We start from the raw sequence: 24,771 nt of genomic DNA, 5'->3' as shown, positions 1-24,771 counted from the left end.
CTTCTTCTGAACATGAAATATTTTTCTTTTTTCTTCTTTTTTCAATAAACAGGATAGGGTAAAGAATCAAGCTGCAAGGTTCTGCACAAACACCTACGACAGGGATGCTAGTGTTACCAAAAGAGACGTGCAGTGGATGACACTTGAAGACAGAAGGAAAATGTCCACATTTTACATGATGTGCAAAATTATAAAATACAATGTATGTCATCACATAGAAGTGAACATCCAATGTTATTTGATGCCTCACTGTTCTACAGTATTCAGCACTTTTTATAACCCCTTTTAGCATTCCAGTGGCTAAGACTTAATATAAAGGCTATTATTAGGCTCTTAAAAGTGGATACCAAAGTTGCAAGTGAATTGTTCACTTAAAAACAGTCACGAAAGGATCCTTTGATTGCTTTTCACAACATTCTCTGTTTTAATTTCTTGACAAAGGAATTATCATCATTTTGTCTGTGTTCTCATTACATGTGTACATGTATAGTATATATACACACAAATTCTTGTCAAATAGAATACTTCACGCTACACACATTGAATCTAAACAAACATTTCGTTTTAATATCACTCAAAATAAGAGAACATTGTACTCCAATCATTGCAGACTAGTCAGGTACAACATTACAAAGAAATGCTGCAGACATATTTATTTTCTCCAAGGAAAATCATATAACAGCAGGTTTTGAAGTAATTTACTAATTGATAGATGGAATTTTTTTCAGTCACAAGATAACAAGTTAAAGTGTTTCAACATTTTTCTTAGATACGGCTACGCAATAATTTTTCTTAGATACGGCTCTGCAATAGCCTACGGCTAGTTGGGCAGCGCTGGCTGTTTGTAAACAGCTGCACAAATAAATAAATTTTTCTTAGATAACATTACAGTAACTGCTTTTATGAATTCCAGGTCTTCTTTGACCTGTCATATGTTTTCATAGCTGTTGCACTCGGTCTGTACACTTTCTTACTCGGAAAGAAATGCCTTCGAAAAGCAGGCAGCGAAAGCGCAAACAAGATGGAATTAATAGTTGTGGACAGTTTAGCAAGTGGAGAGGCAGCCATAGCTAGTTCTGGGGGTATGTATGCTTCTGACATACCCAGAATCACTACAACCATATATGGAAACCAGCAGACACAGAACAGTGATGTGATCATAAGTGCACCAAGTGCAATGCTGATCTCGTTCACCCCTTTTTTGGTGCTCTTTCTAATGAGTTTGCCACGTCCAAGTTTAACAACTGTGTACAATATGTAACTGTAGCAGTAGCAAATGTCCGCCAGTGGGATAAAGAACCCAAAGACCATCAGAGCTATAATGTACGCTTTCGAAGGTGTGTCAGTCGACAAGTAATCCATCGTAGCGCTGAACTGGATAGGGTCTACGACAAAACGGTTCCACCCAGTTAAGGGAGGTAGTATCGAAACTATGGATATCAACCAAATGAGGGCCAGTCGCTTCAGCTCTGTTGAGTGTGTGAAGGCTGTGAGGCTGTGTAGAGGGGCCCTGACCACGCCCAACCGTTGCCTAGCGATGGCTGTGATTGACAGGATGGACACCATGCAGGCCGTGCCAGTCAGAAAGCCCACCACCTGGCACCCTGTAGAAAAATAATGAGTGAATGAATTAAGACCTTTATTGTACATTTTTTTGCCCAACTTAGCTTAGTCCAGGTCACAACAAAGACAGATCATGCATACCACAGATCCTAAGTATAACACAGAAGTTTGGCTTCTTCTCGCTTCTTGGTAATAGTGAAAATGTAGGACTGTATGGGTTTAGCAATAGTTGGTTTGTCAAAATGCATGAGGAATATATACACACACATAGGTGCAAGCACTACAGCAGGGGGCTAGTCCACTGGTGGTGTAGTGTGTTTAGCTTCCATACTCCTCCTCTTAGCAGAGAAAGAACTACATCTATGTACAGTCAAACCTGCCCGAGCGACCACCTCTTCTCAGCGACCACCTGGCCATTTCGACCGCTTTTTCTCGGCCCCGATTTTTTTTCCCATTGACATAAGCATTAAGCGACCTTTTCTCAACGACCACCTGGCCAACGCGACCGCGACCGGCCCAAATTGGGACCCATAACGACCGTATCATTTTCAAAATTGAGGTTTTCATCGATTTTTTTATGATAACTAGTGCGATTTTATGCCGAAACCGGCCAGTTTGCATCGGATTTTGACTGCCGTTGCGACGTTAGGTTTAGAATAAAGATGGTGGCGGTCAATGGGTGGGTCAATGAGACAGTCTACTGTAATATGGGAGGAAATTTCGTTGTAAGAAAATCCGAATTTAGTTGTTACAGACGTTTTTTTGAAAATCTATATCATTACAAAGTGAACGAATGCTGAAACGTATATAGCCTCATACTTTTTTAACGAAAGATCTGTGTAGCTCATACCTTTTTAAGAAAGATCTGTATGAGTGCTTTTGGCCAACCTTACTGTACATTCACCCGTGGGTAAGTACGCTATCGGGACGTACCGGGCATCGAAATCGAAAGGTGCATTGTAGTTGATTCAGATACGGCGATCAAGAACACAGCGATGCATATAAAAGGCTTGTATGGTAACTGACAGCATCAAAGTTCCCTTACGGTCTAAAACGTTAGTGTACAAATATTGAGCTTTAAAACACTGTATCGTATAAAAGCTCGGGGTTAAATTTACAATTTACAGTGTGCATGTCGTATTTGACATTAAAGACCTCGCTTCTTTGCTTGCTTGCAGTGTGCTTGCTATTTGCCATTAAACACAACGGAAACCATTTATATTTTGCATCGGGCATGTTTTGAGTCAATACTCTTCTCAGCGACCACCTGTCCAAATCGACCGTTTTTTCCCAGTCCCCCGGGTGGTCGTCTTGGGCAGGTTTGACTGTACTACCATTTTTAAGAGTCTTTGGTGCAAATGTATGCCCGGGTACAGCATCCGGTCTTCCTTGGTGGTCTCCCATCCAAGTACTGACCCGACTGCACATCAATTAACTTCCAAGATCAAGAGATCGGGTGTATCAATGCGCCATGGCCGTACTCTAGAACTGGTTTGATTGGAAGAAACCAATGAGAACAACTACATGTTTTGTACTCACCTATGTAGCCACCCACCCATCTGTGTAGGTAGTTGGATACTGCCGTCACCGGACTGTAGGCTAGACACATCAGCAACTGGCTCAGGCACAGGTTGGCCACCAGATAGTTCTTAGGCTTTCGTAGAGCCCTAGATTTAAACAATAATACCAATAAAAATTTCCACAATAATACGTAAATGGACCAGGACCGCCGGAGATGGAGGGAGCTAGTTCGTGGACTATGCCGAAGGATGGACAGTAGGCCTAAGTAAACACTTACTACATAAATCATTATACTGGGTACCATCCATACACTGTCTGTAGTTCTCTCAAACATTAATCAAGCACTATATACAGCCACTTCTCTGCCCTATCAAACAAATAGGAAATACAATACTGTAAATGCATTTAAGTTCGCAGGGATTTAATTTTGCTGTAGTGGGAAAGAGGACTTTTTGCGGTGGTTTTAATTTCGAGGTAGCACCATGCACTGTAGTATCTTAATGCCCTGGAAAAATGTTCGCGGTGGTTTTAAATTTGCGGTGAAATGGCCAACGCAAAAACCGCGAACATAAATCCACCGCGAACATTTCTGCATTTACAGTATGTAGACACCAACACTGTACATTCAGTACCATGGACAGTAAATGTGAGGTTTTATAGCTGAACAATACTCTTTTTAGTAATTCATGAATCGTAGCACTTAACAAAAATCTCTGAATATGGATATCTTTTTGAAAAAGTCAAAGTTTAAAGATTTTTCAAGCAATTTTGGTTGTAAACTGTAATACTTGTGTATCTATGAAAAGCAGCCTGCAGGCCAATTTGAGCTTTCTCATGAATGAATAAAGGTTCAAGCAAACAAATAATTCAATTATATCCTAAGACTTGTTTTTCCTGTTGTCAGTTGAAATTAAAAATCCCACCGGAATTCATTCAGTGTTTTTGGTGTGACAAACTTTCTTCTCAGAATAACAAAAGAGCTTAATTGTTTTAATTTATCTAAAGAAAAGGTACAAATAGAAAGCTAAATTTATTAGAATCCACAAAAAAACAGAATATTACCAGAATAGCGTTAAGCAGAGAAATGGAAAGCCATTTTATAGCCATTAATTTCCTGGAATATCAAAAATCATTTTGAGATGCCTCTTAAGGTTAGAAATCCCTTAGAAAATTTGTGTATGTTTTGACAAGACATACTGAATTAAGTTTACAGAATACTAGTTATATGTAATATAATAGAACCTTGCACTTACCTGATAAAAGCGTAGAGAGCCAAAGTGTTCCCCACTGCTCCGGTCACTCCAAACAACAGGATAAGGGTTGCATTCACAATCTGACTGGTGCAGAAATGTTCCCCTACAATGCAGCCCGTCAGGTTTCCGTCGCCCGACACACTCTCGTTTCCTGTCAACATTACCTTATTACAGAGGACAGGAAAACTGTTGCTTGAATTGTCGAGAAAGAAGTCCATGTTTGAGGGCTGCTTTTTCTGTAGTAGAAAGGTGGTCTTCCGGTTGGCAAGGTTGTCTTCCGTTTAGAGCTGTTGACTTCAAATCTAAAAGTTCAGGGTTCGAATTCCTAGCAGACACCAACGTTGTGCCCTTGGGTATGGGACTTTAGACCTATTTCCTTACTTCAAACGAAAATGAGTACTACCTAGCTGCAGTTACGAAAGTCCTCTCAGATTAGAAAAATAAACAGGAGATCCCGTGTTTGAGAAAAGCCACACCTCAAGCATGTTAAAAAACCTACTGCTCTTATCATAAAGAGCTCGGATGAGAGAAGCAAACATCAAAGTTGTAGCTAGTAGCCCCTGTACAAAACTGTTTTTTTCACTCTACTGTTTGCCGTTAATACGGAACAAACAATTAAGAAAGAAAAAAAGGATGAACAAAAACTGCTGGGAACAATGCAGCCCCAAGGTCCTAAATTTAGAGATTGTAAGAGTGACCTATGTCCACCAGACAACAGCTCAGAAATCCCAGACAAGACTGGTCGACTGCGTAACGGTTGCACAATCACAATAATCATAATCATGTAGCTGATTGTCACGACTCCATGTAGCCTTGTTACACAACAGGTTAGACAGGTCTGGCCATTGATTATGTCATTAATACGCTAATTGGCCACAGGCCTTGACAGATTAAGATGAAAGAAACTCAACGAAGAAGTCTTTAGGGACACAACCTAGTTTTTGCCTTCAGCAGGTAACTGATAAAAAGCTATGACGTTTTTGGATCCAGTCTTGAAACAAGTTCGTTTATGTGCTGGGAAGGCCAGTGTTACACTAGAATGATTGTCTTCATTGATCTTGCTAAGTAAAGGGAAAGGTGAAGGTAGTACTAGTCCCATTACTGGCAGATTCAGCGAAGCAAATCATAAGTATGACATTTGAAGATTATAAGAAGTGGAAAAGTTGATAGTTTTGGTGCTGTTTTTATTTATTTTCAGGACGGGATAGTTGAACGATCTTCAAGATCCGCGCTCGCTTGTTCTGACAGGCGCTCCGTACGAACTTGGCAAATTCGGTATTTTCGTAAGCCCTGTCGTTCATAGAAATTAAAAGATCGTAAAGTATGATTGTTAATCTATTTTGTGACCGAGTATAGTCCACTGTTTGTGTCTTTTATCAATGTTTAGACCGTAAGAAACAGCCGTTGTGGATACCCCATATGGCGCCTTGGGACTGCCGTCATTGCGTGTTTCCTGTACACTTTTGACACCGTCAAAACGTGCTGTGTGGCAGGCTTACATAGCTCCCCATAGTACTGGTAAGTACGTAGGGGAAGTAATGGCTCATGCAATTATGCCATTTGATCTATATTGGCCAGGGGTAAATGGGAAATGATTTAGGTTTTCAGTTTCTATGCAATTCCCCGAATTATATGCAGTTGGCTGTAATACAATTACCAGCAGTTGGGTTCCACTTTTATTCCAAATTTTTGATGTACATTTTAAAATGTATCATATAACATACATTCTCATAATTCCACCAGGTGTCATTATACTGCCACCTCAAAAAACGTTAATATAGAGGTCTTCCCAAGATTGTCTTGAACACCGAATGTTAAAGTTACAATTCAGATACTTAGGTGTTGAAGACAATCTTGAGAAGGCCTCTATAACAACGTTTTTTGAAGGATCCCACCTTTTCAATAATGTGTGGGTTTTGTTAGGGTAGTTTTCTTTTTGTCTGTAAATGTGGGAGATAAGGGTGGAATATTCTATTTAGTGGCCTCTTTAAAAAGCTCCAGTCTTTCTTTCTTGATTAATAGCAATTACTCAAGCAACTGGACATGATTTTGGAATATCAGTAAAATATAAATCTTGAGTAATTGCTATTTGGTGTGTCTTACTACCTGGATGTCTAACACTCAATGTCATTTTCTTGCTACAAAATGTATATTTTTACCTTAAATTTTTTTGAAGCAAGATTTGCATGACCTACATTTATACATGGGAACAGTTAGCTTAGATTATATCTGACAGAATGGTGTCATATGTAACTGATGACGATAACAAGTTTCACATAAAAGACATAGATTAGTGTTCCAGTTGTGCAGTGAATTTATTGTGCTCAGTTGAACGATACAACATACTTATTATCACCAATTATTTCACAAGCCAGAGAGCTGCTTAGTAATGGTACAACAAATATATGTCACTGACTAGGGAAATGGACTGAAAAAGCATCCTTTGCAAAAGTTGCTACAGATAAATTTTTCACTATATACTTACTTTTTTCATAACAATATTTAGGCACATAAAACTTGTTGTGTGCACCACATTATTTGATATCACAAGTTTGCACAACATTTTGCTTCATTTGCAAGAAGAAATTAGAAAAAAACGTAAACTATTTTAATTCTTATGTAAGCTGCTTTTGAAGAGCTGATATCTTGAGCCAAGGATATTAACATAAAGTATACTTTCAGCAGCTTGGTTGTTTGATCCAGCTTGTCACAAAATAATCATTAAGAAATTTGCAAATCAATTTTCATATGGCCAAGTTTATAACATCAGAAATATTTGGTACCTTCTTAAGTGCTACAAATTCAATTTTCTTCTTCTTAGTGTTTACATTGTAGGTGGTCACCATCATCTTGCTGATGTTTCTGCCACACTTAACAGAAGTGCTGGTACAGAAGGTTGTCAAATAAAGAACAGCACCCAACTTGCTTGCAGTATATTATTTTTTATGATCATGGATATTTTTACTTTATTTTAGAAATGAGATTTGTTTGTGCCATGTATGAACCACCTGTCTTGGAAAAGTCCTAAAATTGAATTAGAAGAATTTTAGAGTGAGCTTTTGAGGGAGGGGGTCCATAGAGCATCTTTACAGAGGCCCACAGAAAGATGACCTCTTTCTTAAGTATGATATTCAATGTAACTGTACAGATCAAAAATGATAAGTTTTCACTAATTGGAATCATCACTATAATAATAGGTGTAGTATCAAACTTTTTATTTAGATGCCTTGTTTTCCTTATGTCAGTAGGCAGAAACATGCAATCTTTTTGCCACTTAGCTTGAAAGACTAGGCAAAATGTCCCCCTCAGCTGTATTGAATCAGATGTAATGTTCTATGTAGGCTTACAGTTTGCTCGTTCTATTAAAGCACAAACAATGCTTTGCAACTGGTAGGGTATGAGGCCCATGTTTTCTGCATGGCATTAATGGCACAAAATTACACAGTTTTTGCCATGTTATGCCCTCTTGGGTTCAGGCATAGTGGTGTATCTGTAGCCATATCTTGTGACAACAAAAGTACATGGCTCTTGTTGTCAGTTTGTCTTTCTGTGTGTCTGTGTGTGCATGTGATTCTGCACTGCAGTTTCTCGATGTCTTTCCAGAGGGTTTTTACCACCAAGGAAGTGAAGTCTGCCATCTCTTACTGCCTTGTTGTACTTGAAATCTTTGAAATCTTTGAAATCTTTGAAATCTTTATTAACATACCACGTAGCAGACATTTAGTTATGTCTGAATTATGTTGGTATTTACATGTGCTCCTCCGGGGAGAAATACACTATAAGTTAAGTACATCAATTTAAAAAGACAGCATAGTTCAAAATCTTAATTGGTAACAATACGATTTGTATCACGAATAAGGAACCATTGGTCTTAGACTACATATCACAATCAAGACAGGTGTTCGGTTAATATGGAAAGACGTGCACAATATAATAGTCGATATAACTTGTTCAAAAATGTGTTCAAAAGTCACTCAGTTCGTTCAAAAGTCACTCAGGGATCAGGCCATACTTGTTAATCAGTTGGCACATGTACGGTATTGGCGAGTGCTTATTGCTGAGTGTTGGTTACAAAGGCGTAAACAGTTGAGCAGTAAAATTCAGGTTCAACAGGCTGTTCTAGTTTGGTGTTTTTTTTTTGCTTCATGCCACCTGACTTTCAACTGTTCCATTGACCTCCTCCTAGTCCCTTGACCTCCAGGTCGTTGGGGGGACAACTTTGATTCCATTGACCAGGATTGCCTGAAAAACAGGTCTACGCTGACCTGAGATGTATTCCTGGTAAGATAAATAAACTGAAACTGAACTTCAGAGATTATACATTCCAGAGATCTGTGTACATTACATTATGGTGCACATTTGTGATTGTCATGACTCTTCCTTTACTTCTAAAATAAAGGGCCATGGGATGCTTGGTAGACTCAGCTATAATAGTTCAGAATTTCTTTGACAACTTTTTGGCTTCAAACTATGGTGGACTTGTCCTTGACAGTGTATCCATGGCAATTGGAAACTTAAGTTGGGAGAATCTGATTTAAAATGAGTAACATTTGCGAGCAAATTGGGTGCGCTCTTTTCAATGCAATGTTTTGCAATTCTATGTACATCTATTTTGTTTGTTTGACCATCTTGCTTTAAGTGTCATCTGTTTTGTTGATAATGCTGGACAAGTAGTATCTTTTGACATCTTATCTTTTGTCGTAACAACAAAACTTTCTAAATATTGAGAGGAATGCTGATGATGATATTGTCCGTTGTCTATCCATAAAAAAAAAATTCAAATATGGAAACAAGCATCATGATGATAGAAGTGCATTTGTTTGGCTGATGATGCAAGCATGTGTCTTCTTTGTCTGAAATGTTTTGACATACTGTAAATGCATTTAAGTTCGCGGGGATTTAATTTCGCGGTAGCGGGAAAAAGGACTTTTTGCCGTGGATTTAAGTTCGCGGTAACACCATAGACTGCAGTCTAATACCACAATAGAAAAATGTTAGCGGTGGTTTTATTTTCGCGGTGAAGTGGTCACCGCAAAAACCGCGAACATTAATCCACCACGAACATTTCTGCATTTACAGTATTCATGTAAATCAAGTCAATGTCCACCTGCAAGGTTGGACAAGTCCAATAGCCCAAGGCAAGTGAAAATGCTGATCGGGCAAGCACATGTCCTATCTGATCGGGCTAGATTTTCCCATGAGTGAGATTTTGAGATGGCATCAAGCATTGGTCAACACAAGTTATACAAGAATTCCATTGTTAGAGGTGAAAATATATACTTTAAAAAAATGTGATTCAAATTTTGGGCAATTGAAAAGCTAGTTTGGCAAGTAGATTTGTAATGTACTTGCCCAATAGGACAAGTGAATTTGAGAAATTTGATTAAACGAATATTGATTAAGAAATACGACTGTTACAGTTTTTTATACTAGTCAAATGGATTGTCTTTTTGCTCAAATTTGTCAAAATAAGAATTACAAGAGAAAGGTACTATATACAAAGTATACATGCCCCAACAATCAAAAAGGAAGTGTTGTCTGTCAGTTGTTGTTGATACTTAGTGTTTCATCCTTCTTCCTGGTCCTGGAAAAACAAAGTGGGCATTCTGCCCATTGGTTAGCTCCCCTTCCCTCCCACAAGCAAAAACAAGATTTTTTTTTTGCAATTTCCACTCAATAATTTTACAAGTCTTGAGATTTTTTCCCAACTTGTAAGTAACATATTTTTTTGGAGTATCAAATTTTGTACAACCATGTCCAAACAATTTAGGTTACACAAATAAGTGACTCAAATTGCAATTTTCGAAGTGAAAATGTAAAGTTTGGACGTCACTGACTCTTTCAAAAGTTGTTAAACGTGCCATGTAGTTAGCAACTAAAAAGTTGAATGTTAATACTTTGGGGCATATTAGGTTGAGCATCATTTCAGCACATTCACAACAAAACTAACATTATATGAAGCAACCAACAGAAATATCATTGAAAATGACTTTTGAAAGAGTTCTATATGATTGTGTAATGCTACTACAGCATACCAAAATGGTATTTGTAAGTTTCATGTTTTTAATTCTATGTTATTGTGCTCTATATCCAGACATGCAGTGTATCACGGAAACAGTCCTTCATACCAAAATTGTATTAAATCATAATTCTTTTCACTCCATGTTATTGTGCTCTATATCCATGTAGATTGCATGTTTTAATGTTATTGTGTTGTATATGTCTTAAGTGAGTCATGGAAAATGACTTATGAAAGTATTCTAATGTTACATGAGTCCTACATCCCAAAATGGTATTTGTAGCTGCATGTTTCTTATTCTACATTTTTAATTTATTGTGTTCTATATCCAGATGTGCAGTGGTTCCGAGAGGCTCTGTCGTCCACAGTGGAGAAACACTTCTGTACAGGGGAGGAGGGGTATGACCCCTCACGACCTTTCGTTATGCCTGCCATTCCAGAGGTAGGTCTTTCCTTTGCATGCAGAATGTAATAAGTAAGTGGTGTCGTGAAATATGCTGAAAGTGTATGATTGTCCGATGGTTGCTTTCGCCAAGTGAGTTATGTTTTAGTAAGCATTTTGTAGCTGCAGTGTTTTTAAGTGCAGTTAGATGATATTTTAGTATGTGGTCACTATAAATTGTAGGTAGAGAAATTTGTGGCTTGCCTCAGTCCTGCAGTAGAACTTTAAAAGAAAGTGAATCTATAGTTTTGCCTCCTCTGCTAGGTGACACTACAATAAGGAAGTACAGGACTGGTATATTGAATTTCAGACAACAATTAGTATTTCGCTTTGTCAACTAATGGCATGTGCATTGTAGTACAATTTGCCTCTATCACTTTTACTTGCCATTGTACACGCACAAGTGCTAATTAAAAGATTAAATGGAAAGAGAGAACAATCAATTAGTACAAAGCACTTAATTACTTACTTCAGATAATTATAAGTGTCAGGATTGAGACAGATTATTAAGTAAGGTACCAAAGGAAGGGATTTTCTTTTAATTTGATACTTATGAAATCATTGAGCTTCTTCAAAGCTATGTATTTTACAGATTTAATATGTTTTTGCTTTTGAAAAATTTACCTAGTATGATTGGAACAGGGCAAATTTTGACAATTTAAAAAAAATGTTTACCATATGTGCTAAAAAACAAATATACTCTGTACCAAGATAAAATTTTTTATAAGAGTTACAGGGCATGAACAGTCTGTTCATAATGGCAGTGCTGTTAGTCAAACAAATTTGGTCCAAAAGTTGTCAATATTCATTTTTCACTTCTCATAAATGAGACTGCATAGCAGAGTGGCAGCTGGAATTCCTTTGAAGTTTGAAGTGTGGTGAATGGTTCATTCTTCCTCTACGTTTTCATGAATTTCCTGGTTCTTTCAAGTGGTTGGTATGAAAGTGTGCAGAGCTGTATTTTACAGAATAATTTTACAGAAAAACAAGTCAAGCCAGACTTTATGTTTTGCATGCGATGACTGACTGAAGATCAGTGAAGTTGCTTAGGGCCCTGACTTGTTTGTTGTGCAGCAAATTGAGGATAGTTTCAACTTAGTAAAGGCATTCTTGTGCTTTGAATGGAAAAAAATAAATCAAACAATCCTGGGGACAAATGGAAAGGTTTTCCAAATTCGTAGAATTTTGCTAAGAGGCTAAGTTTTTGAAATGATATGGTATAAAACAGTCTATGAATTATGCAACTTCTCTGGCAAATGAAAATATTAAATAACCATTGGTATCAATGTGTGTTAACAATTTCAATAGATTGCAGCTTTCAGTTTTGTCATATCAAGTTGGAACCAGTAGCAGAAAGCTTACTACAGAATTTTCCACATCAATGTAAGATTGAATGCTAAAAACTTATAGAGCCCACTACAATTTGTCAGAGAAAAAAAATCACTGGGCATTCCTGTCAAAGGTCTGCCTGGGCTCCTGGTCGGTAGTTGGGAGAAATGCTGTCAGGGCTGTCTCCAGGACCCGTCCCCCCATCCCAAGAGATGGACATTTGCTTGTTGCACCCTGTCCACCAAAAAATCTTAACTTCATGACATGAAACTGCAGGAAATGTACTTTCACAAGCTTAAATTGACAGCTTCAACAACGAAAATCAACAAAATAGGCTCTCAAACAATGGGATGGTAAAGAATTTAAAGCTGGAGACTCCCATTAAGATTGGGTGGGACAGGTTTTAAGAATTTGAAGCTGGAGACAGCCCTGGGTGCTGCCCTAGTCGGGACCCTGAGTCTCGTCAGGCATTAACGGCTCATCGCAAGTGGAGCCAGCTGCAGGGAGCGAGACTGCCCTGAAGACGTCTCGGTTAGCTCCGTCAGTTTCCTCTGCAATGGCCGCAAGCGGGGTGAAGGCAGGAGGGAGGGACACTGCCCTACCCAAGCCCCGACCTGCAATGGTGGCAATGGATTGCTTACCCCGGGTCTTCGAGTCGGGGTGGGTCGTACCCTGGGTCGTCGAGTCAGGGTTGGTTGTACCTTGGGTCATGGAGTCGGGATTGGTTGTATCCTGGGTCATCGAGTCAGGGTGGGTCGTATCCTGGGTCATCGAGACAGGGTGGGTTGTAGCCTGGGTCATCGAGTCAGGGTTGGTTGTATCCTGGGTCGTCGAGTCAGGGTCAGTCGAAGAGGCGTGGACAGTGGCCTGGGTGGAAGCTGCCGAAGCCTCGGCTGCATCATCCGGTATCACCCAATACAGGGGTTCCTGACGGTTTCCCTCGCCTCCATCATCATCGCCATCATTGCCTTGCTCTTGCTCATCACTTTTGGTGTCATCATTCCCTTGCTCCTGCCTTTTGCCTGGACAGCATACCTTAATCAGGATCACCAGGGGGATAACGAAGGCCATGATGCCAATGGCCGACAGGAGGAACAAGTACCCGGGGGATGCCCAAGCAGCTTCCGATTTACCTGGCGGAGTGGTGGTTGCGGGGATGGTAGTGGTTGCGGGGACGGTTTGGGTGTAACTTTCTGTTGCCACGGCAACCGTCGCGTCGATGTCTACGTCGTCAGTTGGAGTCGGATCCCTTGCTTCAGACATGGGCTCTGTATCCTCGACAATGGCTGTTGGTGTGGCTGTCGTTTCGATGACAGGAACGCTGGAGCAATTCTTCTTCTGTCGCGGGGATCGTGCGCCCTGGAATGCTGTCAGGGAGGACTTTCCCTTCCTCAGGAGAAGGCAGGGGACGTTCACCATCTGGTTGGTTGCGTTGGTGGCTTCCACGTTGGCGGTGTTGTCGTTGTCGTCGTTGTCGTCGTCAGTGTAGAACGCCATGGCGATGGTTCCCACGGTTACGCCGCTTCCGTTCACGGCACCGAGCCGGACGCGTGGCACGCCGGGAAGCGTCAAGGTCAGACCGCCGCCGGACTCCCACACCCGTCGGCAGACGGAGGTCACGTCGGCGGCCCAACCCTCCTCCACAGCATCCGTTGCTATGACAACAAGAGGAGGCTTGCCATTGGCCTTGCCCATACCCTTCCACTGATTGGTGCAGGCGGTCTGCGGACCCTTAGGAAATATCTCCCAGGGGAAGTTGAGAAACCAGCTCAGGCGGTGGTCATTCCCGCTGGGGAAGAAGGTACCGCAGAACAGGAATTCCTGCACAATCATGCCCAGCTTCATCTCAAGATTCTCATTTCCAAAGAAGGACCTTGAGTGCATCACCTGGGTCATGGTCCAGGGTACGGTGTGCGGTGTTCCCTCATCGAGACTGACCAGGCTGTCTGCACCAAAGGTGACATCCAGCGGCCTTACCAGCCCCCAAAATGCAGCCCCATCAAGACAAGACAGAGGATTCTTCGTCAGATCCAGCTCGCTGAGGCCAGGTAACTTGCCAAAAGCATCCGCAGGGATAGCCACAATGCGGTTGGACCCAAGGCAGAGACGCCACAAGTGCCGTAGGTTCACAAACCAGTCGGGGTCGATCGTGGTCAGCAGGTTGTCGTTCACAAATAAGATCTGAAGCGAATCCAGCCCAGCAAAGCATGCTGGGTCGATCCTAGCAACCCGGTTGTTCGCCAAGGACAAGGTATCTAGAGTAGACAACCCCTTGAACCAGCCCCGCCTGACGTGAGACAGCCTGTTCCATGACAGGCGCACCATGAAAAGGCGGGAAAACTCAGCAAAGGTGCTGTCCGCCACATCAACCATACCGGCATTGGTCACGCTCAGCGACTGGATGTCGTCGTCGCCAAATGCCGCCAGCAATGCCGGGGACAGGATGCGGACCGGGTACCCATCGACTTTGACCGCGTGCCTGTCGGGAAAGCAGGGTCGAGCCGGTCGACCAGGACTTGAGCCTGCGTCGGGCCTACCACCACTGCAGGAGAGGCAGACGTGCAGATCTCGAGCAGGAGCACTACCTTTGTAAGGCTCCTCTTTGTCAAAGTCGCACACGACATCATACGTCACCTTGCACTGGGGGAAGCAGGGACTACCCGCGGCTGCCCGGGCAGTCACCATAGCAAACATGAACCAGGCGACAATCATGACTCATTCACACCTTTAAACATCTGTTCACAGGGAAGAAGTTGCACAACTTACCTGATTTTGCGACTGCAAATCCGATGCCGATCGTTTTGGAGGATGATACAACAAGCAGCGGTTCTCTGGCACCGCCGCCTCTCCCTCCAACAAACGCTTTCTGATTACATTTACAAACAGCAACAGTCTGCATATTTGGTGGCAAGCACGTCATGGAAAAATCTTTATGTACGACCAAGCCTGGCGGGATGTGATATTAATAAGGCTGAAGGCTGCCTGATTGCAAAATGCCTTATGGCGATATACCAACTTTTTGTAATGGAAATTTACTATTTAGCCATCTGTAGCCAAATTTGTATTATGATTGAAATTAATCAGTTTTTTCTTTTAATCTATATCTACTAATTACAACTAAAAAGTCAGAAGAAGTTAGATTTAACTAGTGGTAAGTTAAGTTAAGACGAAGTTGAGTTAATTAGCTCCTGTTGTTTGAATTACAGGATTTACTTAGGGCTCACTTAGTGCCGAATATTTCATACGTAGGCCTCCATTCCTGTTGACGGTGGGATTGCATATTCTCTCATATTAGGCCACACCAATTTAATTTCTTGGTTCACGGATTCGCTCGCTCCGATTTTTTGGAAAACAAAATAAAAATAAAAATTACCATTCAGCAAATTTTCACCATTAAATTGATTAATGAAACCATTCACCAACTTTCTGGTGTAGCAAATTGGCCTTTATATCATAAGCTGCTTAAAATGTGGGTATTAGTTTTGCAGTTATATTTTTCATTCATGAAGAATGGGACAAACATAAAAACTGACACTACTTTTGTAATTTTCAAAAACAGGTGCTGTTACTGTACAGTAATATAGTGGTTTTGTACTTTTTTCAAGCTGAAAACTTTTTATTCTTTATATTTTGGATTAGCCCTTACCTTTACCCCAACCATTTTACAATTTTTATTTTTATTTCGCCCTTTCGCTCCATATTTTTTATGAAAAAATCCGTGAACCAAGAAATTAAATTGGTCTGGCCTTAAGCATCTCTAACTCCCAGCTCAAACCATGTGTATTAAATTCTTAAGCCCTCGTGCTCTATGCATAACACATGATTTGTGTACCCCACCTTAAGGATAGGGAAGTTTGAAACACCTCCTAGTAGACTAATAATGTGCAACACAGGAGCTCATGAAACCATGCATGAAACAACAGTGAAAATGCTACAAACTTAAGGAGCATGCTGAATAGACTGTGCTTATTCTTTATAATGTAATGTAAGGTTTTTTATTTGTCCGCACATTATGGAGTAAGATTTAGAGATTTTGAAATGGCCCCCCTGGACTGGACAGATTTTGAAATGGCCCACTTTTGGGATCAATGATCATGGGGTGGTCTGTTTGTTAGCAAAGGTTAATGATTAGTGTACATAAACTTTAAAATTGACCCTTACAGTCCCCATAAAAATGCTAGGAGGCCAAAACCTACATGCTTTACTATTTCTTCCAAGGGCTATCAACCACACACTGTCAACCACACAGGATCATATCATGTCCAGAACATGAGATATCAAAAAAGATATTCCACTGCAGTACCTTAACATGCTGCTAAAGGGCCCATAATATAAAAAAGCACATCAAGGTCTTACAAAGACCTACCCATTAGCAAATACCAAATATCAAAACAAACCATCCAGGCAATCTCTAGTTATCTTGTGGACAGACATCTCCGTCACAAACACACATAAACCTCGGATCTAAAGGTGGAATTACTTGGAGTAAGTCCACCCCATTTTACCATGTTTGAGAACTGTTGGTGTTAGTTTTGGTTGACTTTTATCCAGAGTAAGGCCTTTACACCAATTTAGGCCGTAAGTCTATCATCAGTCCCCCCTGAGTAAGTCCATTCTCAGACCACTTACTGTGGGTAAAAAGAGGACTACATTTTGTATGTTCCATGGTAAGTCGTTCATAAGTCCAAGGTTTGCAAGGATGTTCACTAACTTAGTCATCAAAATTCCTCCATTTCATGGGGGTGAAAACAAAATGAAACTATGCCTGTTTTGCAGACACCTGCTGGTGGTCAGAAGAAGGCCGGAACTCCTCGCAAGTACCTGTCGCCTCCGCCGCGAGCCTTGTCCGCCGCGAGCAAGGAGATTTCCGACATCACAGGAGAGGGGGAGGAGGAGGGGGAGGGGGAGGAAGAAGAGGAAGATGAGGACTTGGGCCGAGAGACGGAGCTCGGAACGCAGACATCAGAACGAACAACAGATGGTAAGGGAAGAAACTGATAATGTTAAAGTTTACAGAATGGGTAATAGCTAAAAGTACACTGTTACTGACAAGCAACTGTTTACTTACACATGTGGATTTTGGAAACCGTCAGATGTTTCAGATTTTCAGATTTCAGTTTACACTTTGCAAGGCCTGCAGTTGAACAGTTATACTAAAATCTAAAACTTTGATTCCTTCCCTTTTTTTGGACTACATGTATCTAAAATTTGTCCACACCTCATCTACATAATTTCTCAATTCATAGTTTTTCAAATTTGATACTTGGTGGATGCTGTCTAAAACATCTGACTTTTTCAGAAATCTATAAAAATCTATCCAAAATCCATGTTGCTTGTGAGTAACTTTAATCTTGTGTATCTTTATATGAAATACCTGCTGTCTATTCTTCATTAACATAGCTAATTAAAGAGTAAACTAAAATTGTTAAGGACACAAAAAATTTCGCAAACTCACTGTGAAATTGCATTGTATTTAATTTTCTGCTTTTGCTGTGAATATTTAAGAAAATGTTTTCCCTTGTTTCTGATACTAAATGTAGCTCTTTGAAGTCTTTCTATTCATTTCACATATTATAATATTCATTCATTTCTGCCTTTTGCCTGTTATAACAATTTTCCCTGTCCTTTCATTAAACTCAAGGACACACCAATTTGAAGCTACTGGTTTTCTGACATTTCAAATAAAGATTTAGCAAAATAAGCACCCCAAAAAAACGTATTCTAGCCTAGCATTTTGTTGTGATTTCGTATGACGGCCTTGAAAATACCATCCACTGTGTTTGAGAGCCTTATTACTGTATAATAAATAAATAGATCATATTAGATGAATCAGGAAAATCACACTCACTATCCAAATCAAGAAATCAAATTGGTGTGTTCTAAGTGTGCAGTGCGTAATCTAACCTTAGGTCATGAAGGATACGAAACCGCAGCCACGGATTACGGGACCGACATAACGACACCAGAATCAAGGATGACACGGGCAACTACGTATACAGAGTATTCAGGTTAGCTGAGGAAAATCCCTGTGATTTTCTGGATAAAGCAATCAAAATTTGTTTGCTTTGGTGGTGGACAATGATTAGTTTAACCCTTAGCACTCTGAGGGTGCCATTGAGGCATTGTTGATTTGATTATATAGATGACATCCTCTGGGAATCTAAAAACTGATTTGAGTGTGGGAATAAAAAAAAGTTTGACAAAAACAGTTGCCTTCATTATGACATCTAAGTTGAACAAATGATGGAACACACAGAATATGGTATGCCAAACAATTAGATTCTTCATTTTTGTTCTTTCACATCTTCTTTGACCTTGAAATGTTCTATGACATTAGTATATACGTTTTTTGATATTTATTTTTGTAATCCACCACGTTCATTTGCTTATTTTGAAGCTGCTTTGCACAAATTTAGAGTATGGTTGAAAACTTCTATTTTTTTTGGAAACAGCCGAAAATCGATGCGCCCGCGGATGTCATCCATATAGTCAAATTAACATGGCCCAATGCCATCAAGTGTGTCCAGGTACATTTGAGCTTGGAGTGCTAGGGTTAAGTTGGTGTCTGTGGTGATGGAACAGGAGCTCGAATAATGCCAATCAGTTTCTTCAATTACCGTAATTTGCAAAATTTGGAAATTGTAAGACTACCAATCAGTTCTTTGATTACCATAATTTGCATAATTGGGAAATTGTAACCTTGATGTTGTGTAATATTTAACAGAAAGAAAAAAGTAGGGGGTTATTCTGAATTCAGCGTAAAGCATTGTCAAGACACACACCCCCCCCTGCAGACCCTCTCTATTGGTTGCGGAGTTACTGCAAATGGAGAAATTCTTGCGGTGGTTTTATGTTCGCGGTTTTTGCTTTGCAAGTTCATCGCGAACTTAAAACTACCACAAATACTTCTCCATGTCATTAAGAGACTACAGTGCAAGGTGCTACTACAAACTTAAAACCACAGCAAACAGTCCTTTTTCCCACTACCGCGAAATTAAATCCCCACATTTACATTAATCAGCAGAGAAGGTTAATTATACTATTCACATATAAGGATGCTAAGAGTCCTCTCCTGTTTCACACAGAGTATGAGACGGCCACCACCCCTGGTACCGAGGCCACCACGCCTGTTTCTGAGTTGGAAGATGATGAGGATGATGATGAAGACAGAGAGACGGATGCTGAGACTCTCAAGACAGAAGCTGAGGTATAAAAATTATTGTAGTTTTTTACATCTGATTCCTTTAATTCTTAAGTTCTTATGGATTAAGGCCACATCTTTTGAATGACTCTGATATTGTAGAGTAAAAATTTGGCAAGAATTGAAGGCGAAAACATTGGGCTGGAAGGAAAACATAATATTTAGTAATACATGATTGTACATGACTTGAGCGCATTGTATGGACATTTTGTATGTACATGTATACCCGCTCCCTTGAATATTGTATCCCTGAATGGCATAATGTACAGACATCTACCCCAGACTTTGTTTTCATGTTTAACTTAGTCTTCTAGTTCAGCATCGTTCTTCAAATAAACTAACCAGCAAATGGGTAAAAGAGTTATCATGATTATGGTTACGTATTTCAATTTTGAAAGTTATGTTTGTATCATACCCTTCTAGCATTTTGTAGAGTAAGTCAAAATGTAGAGTCACTGTTATACTTGTACAATGCTGTACAATCAAAATTGTGCATTGTTGATTTTTTACCCCACCCCAGGATACCCTGGATACAGATGATGAAGCCACTACCATCAAAACTGGGTTTGAAGGGACGTCTGTCATAGAGGAGGATGAGGAAGAAAGTACAGCAAAGGTTTGAAGTCTTTCTTATTGAATATTTATGCAATGTTGACATAATCTTGATTGTGATAAATCCTAAACTAAATCTTAGATTTAAGACTGCCAAGCTTCTATGGCTGATAGAAATTTTGACAGAAAAATGTTACCGAACTACAGTCATGGAGGATGATCAAAAGGATGTAACTTACTGTACAGTCACACATGTACTGTCACAGTACAAAACTGGGCAGGGGTGTTCCACTTTAAGGCAGTTTACCGATTAAGCAAATGAAAATTGAATGCATGTAAGAATGAATTTAAAGTTCATATGGGTTCAACTTGGTAAAAAGGACATTATGGAACAAATAATTCTTCTCCCCAACTCGTACCAGAATTTTCGGCCGACGGTCACAGAAAGGGCCCGTCTACTGTAGCTATCAAGACGTGGCATTGGAATTGTGACTGCAGGAATGGGTCGTTTTGTTTGTTTGTTTGTTTGTCATTAGTGCTAGGTAATCTGAAGCTTATAGCTTTTTGCATTAAAATTTGTCCCCTGCAGTCCCCATCTGCTTGGAGCACCAAATCTGACTCCCAAGAGAACACGGATCTCACCACTACCGGGACGGGGGGAAAAGAATCAGGCCTCCCCAGAACAAGTGGTACAACCCAGACCGAGGTCTCAACCACCACCAGTACAGGGGACAGTGCGCCCACCCCTCCAGTAGTGGACAAGCCCCAAAAGGGAAGAAAATCAAAGTCACCCAGGAAGTCTACCTCTCCTGGTAAGACCGGGAAGAAGTCAACTTCTCCGGAAAGGAAGTCGGTAGCAAAGGAAGGGAAGACTCCTCAAGTGAGACCACCAGAAGGGGCCCTGAAGAGTCGAGAAGAGCAGAGACCAACAACAAAGGAGAAGGGATCCCGACCTGGGGTCACTTTTAAACCAGGTAGGTTTTGGAAGAGTTCTGTGTTAGCATTGTTTCTACAGTTGTATGTCTCTTTATTGTGTGATTAATCTCAGTCAAAAAGTTTAATTGTTTGCTACTTATCAAAATACAAATCTCATGGCTATGTTGCATTCACTTTATGCTAACATGTATGTCATGCACAATAGAATTTCAAATGTGTTTGAATATGTCATAAATCAAGGAGCTTTTTGGAATAAAACACTAAACATTTGATCCTAGTGCGCAGGTCTGGTTGCTGACAGCTCTCAGGAGGACTACCTGGGTCCCCTAATGTTTAGAAATACAAACACAGTAGAACAAACAAAGTTTCACCTATATTTGGAATATCAGAATAACACTAAACATTCGATCCTGCTCAGGTCTGGTTGCTGACAGCTCTCATGATCAGGAGGACTACCTGGGCCCCCTGGTGCCCCTGGAGTTAGTGCTGCCCCCTTGAAACACAAACATACTACATCAGTTCACTTTTGGAATATCATAATGACACTAAATGTTTGTTCCTGCTCAGGTCTGGTTGCTGACAGTTCTCAGGAGGACTACCTGGGCCCCCTTGTGCCCCTGGAGTTAGTGCTGCCCCCTGGTGACGACATCATGAACATCATCTTCAGCAAGTTCATCACTGGGACTGCCAGGACTGATGGCATAGAAGGGTATGTCTGCAATAACAAATAACATAACAAATCATATCATAACAAATGTTTTCTACTGTGAGGAAGACACAGTTAGTGTCTGTCTGTCTGTCTGTGTTTCTTTGTGCCTGCGTGTGTGTTTGTGTGTAATATTGTGTGTGTGCATCTCTCTCACTCTCTGTGTCTGTGTGACTGTATCTGTGTGCGTGAGTGCTTCTGTATGTGTGTGTGTGTCTTTCTCTTTATGTTTCTGTTTATGTAAGGTTGTAAGAGTGTGTGTGTGCATATGTCTCTTCCTGTATGTGTGTCTGATTCTGTAACGCAGTTTGTTTTGGCACCAGGGTATTGTTTTTGCACCAGGGTATCACATTGCATGAAAGACTTGGTATTACCACAATATAGTACTGTATTATATAGAATATCAGCTTGCATCAACTCCTGTTTTTCTCATCATAAAGTTATCGATAATAAGGTTTTATACATCTACAACCGCAAATGATCCTAAGCATGCATTTTTGTTTTCTTCAATGTTTAACAGAGCTACATTTTCAACTTGAACATGTCAAATAGAAAGTAAATGATTTGAAATATTGTCATTCCCTTCACTACAGTTACATGGAGACTGGCTTGGAGCAGTTATCCTCTGCTCTGGGCCGGTTCCTGTCCAACTACAATGCCAAAACCACCCACAAGATGGACATGGTGTTCTTTAAACAGGCCATCCACCACATAGTCAGGCTTACCCGGGTCCTGGCAACAACTGGAGGACATGCTCTGCTTATTGGTAGGTCTTTTTGGTGTGTCTAATAACCCTTTTTTCCCTATTCTTGCTATGCTGTCAGGTGTGAGAAATTCTGAATATCTAGGCCCCTCACCCAAAGTTTTAGACTTTCATTTAATGCACAATGGTCATAACAATGGTTTATGACAAAATCCATGATTATCGTAGAATTTACCTAAATTAACCTAAATGTTGCAATTTTTTTCTAAATGACTTAACATTACATTGTACATGGCAATTATACTATGACCAAACTCTTGTCTTGTAAGTTACAATGAGTGAGCTACATTTTTGTACACTTTGCCCTTGTCCCATACAAACAAATTTTGTTTGTAATATTATTTTAGGTACCAGTAACTTCACTGGAAGAGTCTCCACCGCCAAGTTGGCGACATTCATCGTCCGTGCCAAGTTTTTCCACGCCATGCCAGCGAGTCCGTACATTTATCAGTTTTTGTTTGTAACTTCAGGTACCAGTAACTTTACTGGAAGGGTCTCTACAGCCAAGTTGGCGACATTCATCGTACGTGCAAAGTTCTTCCATGCCATGCCAGCGAGGGATCGGGCAGACAACCAGTCCAACCTGCACAAAGTGCTAAAGGAGGCGTTCTTTGTGTCAGGAGTCCAGGGGAGGGAAGGGGTGCTGCTGGTGGGGGAGGAGATGGGCACAGAGTGTCTACAGGTTAGTAGGAAGATACAGTAAACTGTATTGAAAAGTGTGATTGTGCGGCGTAACTAGCACTGCACGAAACGGCTTTGCAAACCTGCGTACACATGCAAGGAAATTCATAGTTTCAACAAGTTTCAATGGGTTTCCACTGTGCAAATGTGGCAAGCCCCTTGATGGGATACCTGTGCAAACCAGTGGAAACAGACCACTTGCGTGTGTCCTTTTTGTGGAAACCCATGTGCACGAGCTGTACAAAATCATCTTGAATCTTGGACAAAGATACATAAACAAGATAAATGACAATTAAAACACCAGTCCTGTAGGACAACCCTCTTTCTGGAATTAAGACATTCAGGGGTTACAGGGTATATACCCTGACCATGTTCCCCCTTACACTGCATGGAAAGCAGATCCTCTGACTGACCAGGGATTGGGTCACATTTGGCCACAGTTGTTTTTTTTGGGGGGTGGGGTGGAACTAGCAAAGGCAATCAATGTTTGTGTGGATGTCATCCATACAATTAAGTCAGTGTGGCCTAACCAGGTGATGCATTTGTTAATTTTGCAGGACGTCTGTTCCCTGATGACAGAAGGGACATGTCCAGGTTGTACGACAATGAGGAGGTCATGACCATAGCCTCACAATTCCACATGTCAAGATGAAATAGATGAATAAATGCTAATCAGATGATGATGCATTTGAAATATTCATTTTCCAGGACGTTTGCTCCCTAATGACAGAGGGAACATGTCCAGGTCTGTACGACGATGAAGAGCTCATGACCATAGCCAACCAGATCATGCAGGGCACTGTCCCGGGCAAGCACAGCGACAAGTTTGAACTGGCGCTGGAGAGGTACCACAAACGCATCCGGACCAACCTGCACGTGGTGGTGACCATGGATCTCACTGGTTCGTTTCTTCAGTTTCTATGAGTTAAGGGGTGTTGTTTGATAGCGATTCGATATTTTAAATATCTAAATATTTGAAAATTGTGGTACAACTCTTACGAATAGTTCATCTTTAGAAATGCTACATGCTGCTTTCTTTCATTAGCATGATCAGCATCCAAGAAAGAGTATGTCAGTTGAGCACACACCATTACCAGTGAACTAGCCTCCTGCTGTAGTGATTGCACAAAAGCTGTGTGGCCCAGGGCTACTGAAACAGGGAAGGGCACCGGTACGGGAAGAAGACTTGAATGTAGGACCAGTACTGTGCTAAGCTGTCCCTGACCATTGTACTTGGCTAGTAGACAGTCCTAAGATTAGTCCTAATCTTTGGCAGAAAGAGTAAGACTGCCTACCAAGTCCCTAAGACTGTTACTAACCTTCATTGGCATACCTCCAGGCCCCATCCCCCTGCACCACCGCCTGAGACAGTTCCCCACCCTGCTGCTTCGCTCCAGCTGTGTGGACATGTACAGCAGGTGGACATTTGAAGCTAGGGTCAACTGTGCCATGAACTGGATTGCTCAGGACAGCTCAAAGGTCAGCTTTGTTTGTCTGTTTTTTTTTTTCTAAAATATACTAAAAAGTAACGTTATTAGCTTGTCTGTGTTTGTTTGTATGTGTTTGGTGGTGTGTACATGTATGTATGTGTTTATATGTGTCATGAACTGGATTGCTCAGGACAGCTCTAAGGTGAGCTTTGTTACTTCACTTAGCTTGTCTGTGTGTGTGTGTGACTGTGTGTGTATGTGTGTGTGTGTGTGTGTGTGCTGCTGTGTTGCAGCTGCGTGGACATGTACAGCAGGTGGACATTTGAAGCTAGGGTTAACTGTGCCATGAACTGGATTGCTCAGGACAGCTCAAAG

The 24,771-nt window shown here is 40.8% G+C and overlaps 2 protein-coding genes across 2 annotated transcripts in view; one reads left to right on the top strand and one right to left on the bottom strand.

Annotated features, from left to right (window-relative positions):
• LOC118424990 (dynein heavy chain 6, axonemal-like) overlaps nt 1-24,771 on the top strand; it is a 46,157-nt gene that overhangs the window by 11,734 nt on the left and 9,652 nt on the right. Inside the window, exons 16-29 of the mRNA XM_035833803.1 lie at nt 10,689-10,798; nt 16,904-17,108; nt 18,037-18,135; nt 19,213-19,334; nt 19,849-19,944; nt 20,470-20,854; nt 21,102-21,166; nt 21,235-21,295; nt 21,384-21,525; nt 22,116-22,288; nt 22,633-22,967; nt 23,524-23,560; nt 23,712-23,867; nt 24,306-24,445. Of these exons, the coding sequence (XP_035689696.1) occupies nt 10,689-10,798; nt 16,904-17,108; nt 18,037-18,135; nt 19,213-19,334; nt 19,849-19,944; nt 20,470-20,854; nt 21,102-21,166; nt 21,235-21,295; nt 21,384-21,525; nt 22,116-22,288; nt 22,633-22,967; nt 23,524-23,560; nt 23,712-23,867; nt 24,306-24,445 (2,126 nt within the window). The remainder of the gene's footprint in view (nt 1-10,688; nt 10,799-16,903; nt 17,109-18,036; nt 18,136-19,212; nt 19,335-19,848; nt 19,945-20,469; nt 20,855-21,101; nt 21,167-21,234; nt 21,296-21,383; nt 21,526-22,115; nt 22,289-22,632; nt 22,968-23,523; nt 23,561-23,711; nt 23,868-24,305; nt 24,446-24,771) is intronic.
• Nucleotides 640-5,061, bottom strand: LOC118424773 (rhodopsin, GQ-coupled-like). Its single transcript, XM_035833509.1, has 3 exons — nt 4,338-5,061; nt 3,103-3,230; nt 640-1,604 (listed from the first exon to the last, which is right to left on the bottom strand). Exons 1-3 carry the CDS (start codon nt 4,553-4,555, stop codon nt 901-903), a joined length of 1,050 nt encoding a protein of 349 aa, XP_035689402.1. The 5' UTR covers nt 4,556-5,061; the 3' UTR covers nt 640-900.

Source organism: Branchiostoma floridae, chromosome 10 (assembly GCF_000003815.2).
Source record: "Branchiostoma floridae strain S238N-H82 chromosome 10, Bfl_VNyyK, whole genome shotgun sequence".
Taxonomy (NCBI): domain Eukaryota; kingdom Metazoa; phylum Chordata; class Leptocardii; order Amphioxiformes; family Branchiostomatidae; genus Branchiostoma; species Branchiostoma floridae.
The sequence above is the reverse complement of the archived record's forward strand: the minus strand, read 5'-3'. Positions and strand labels throughout refer to the sequence as shown.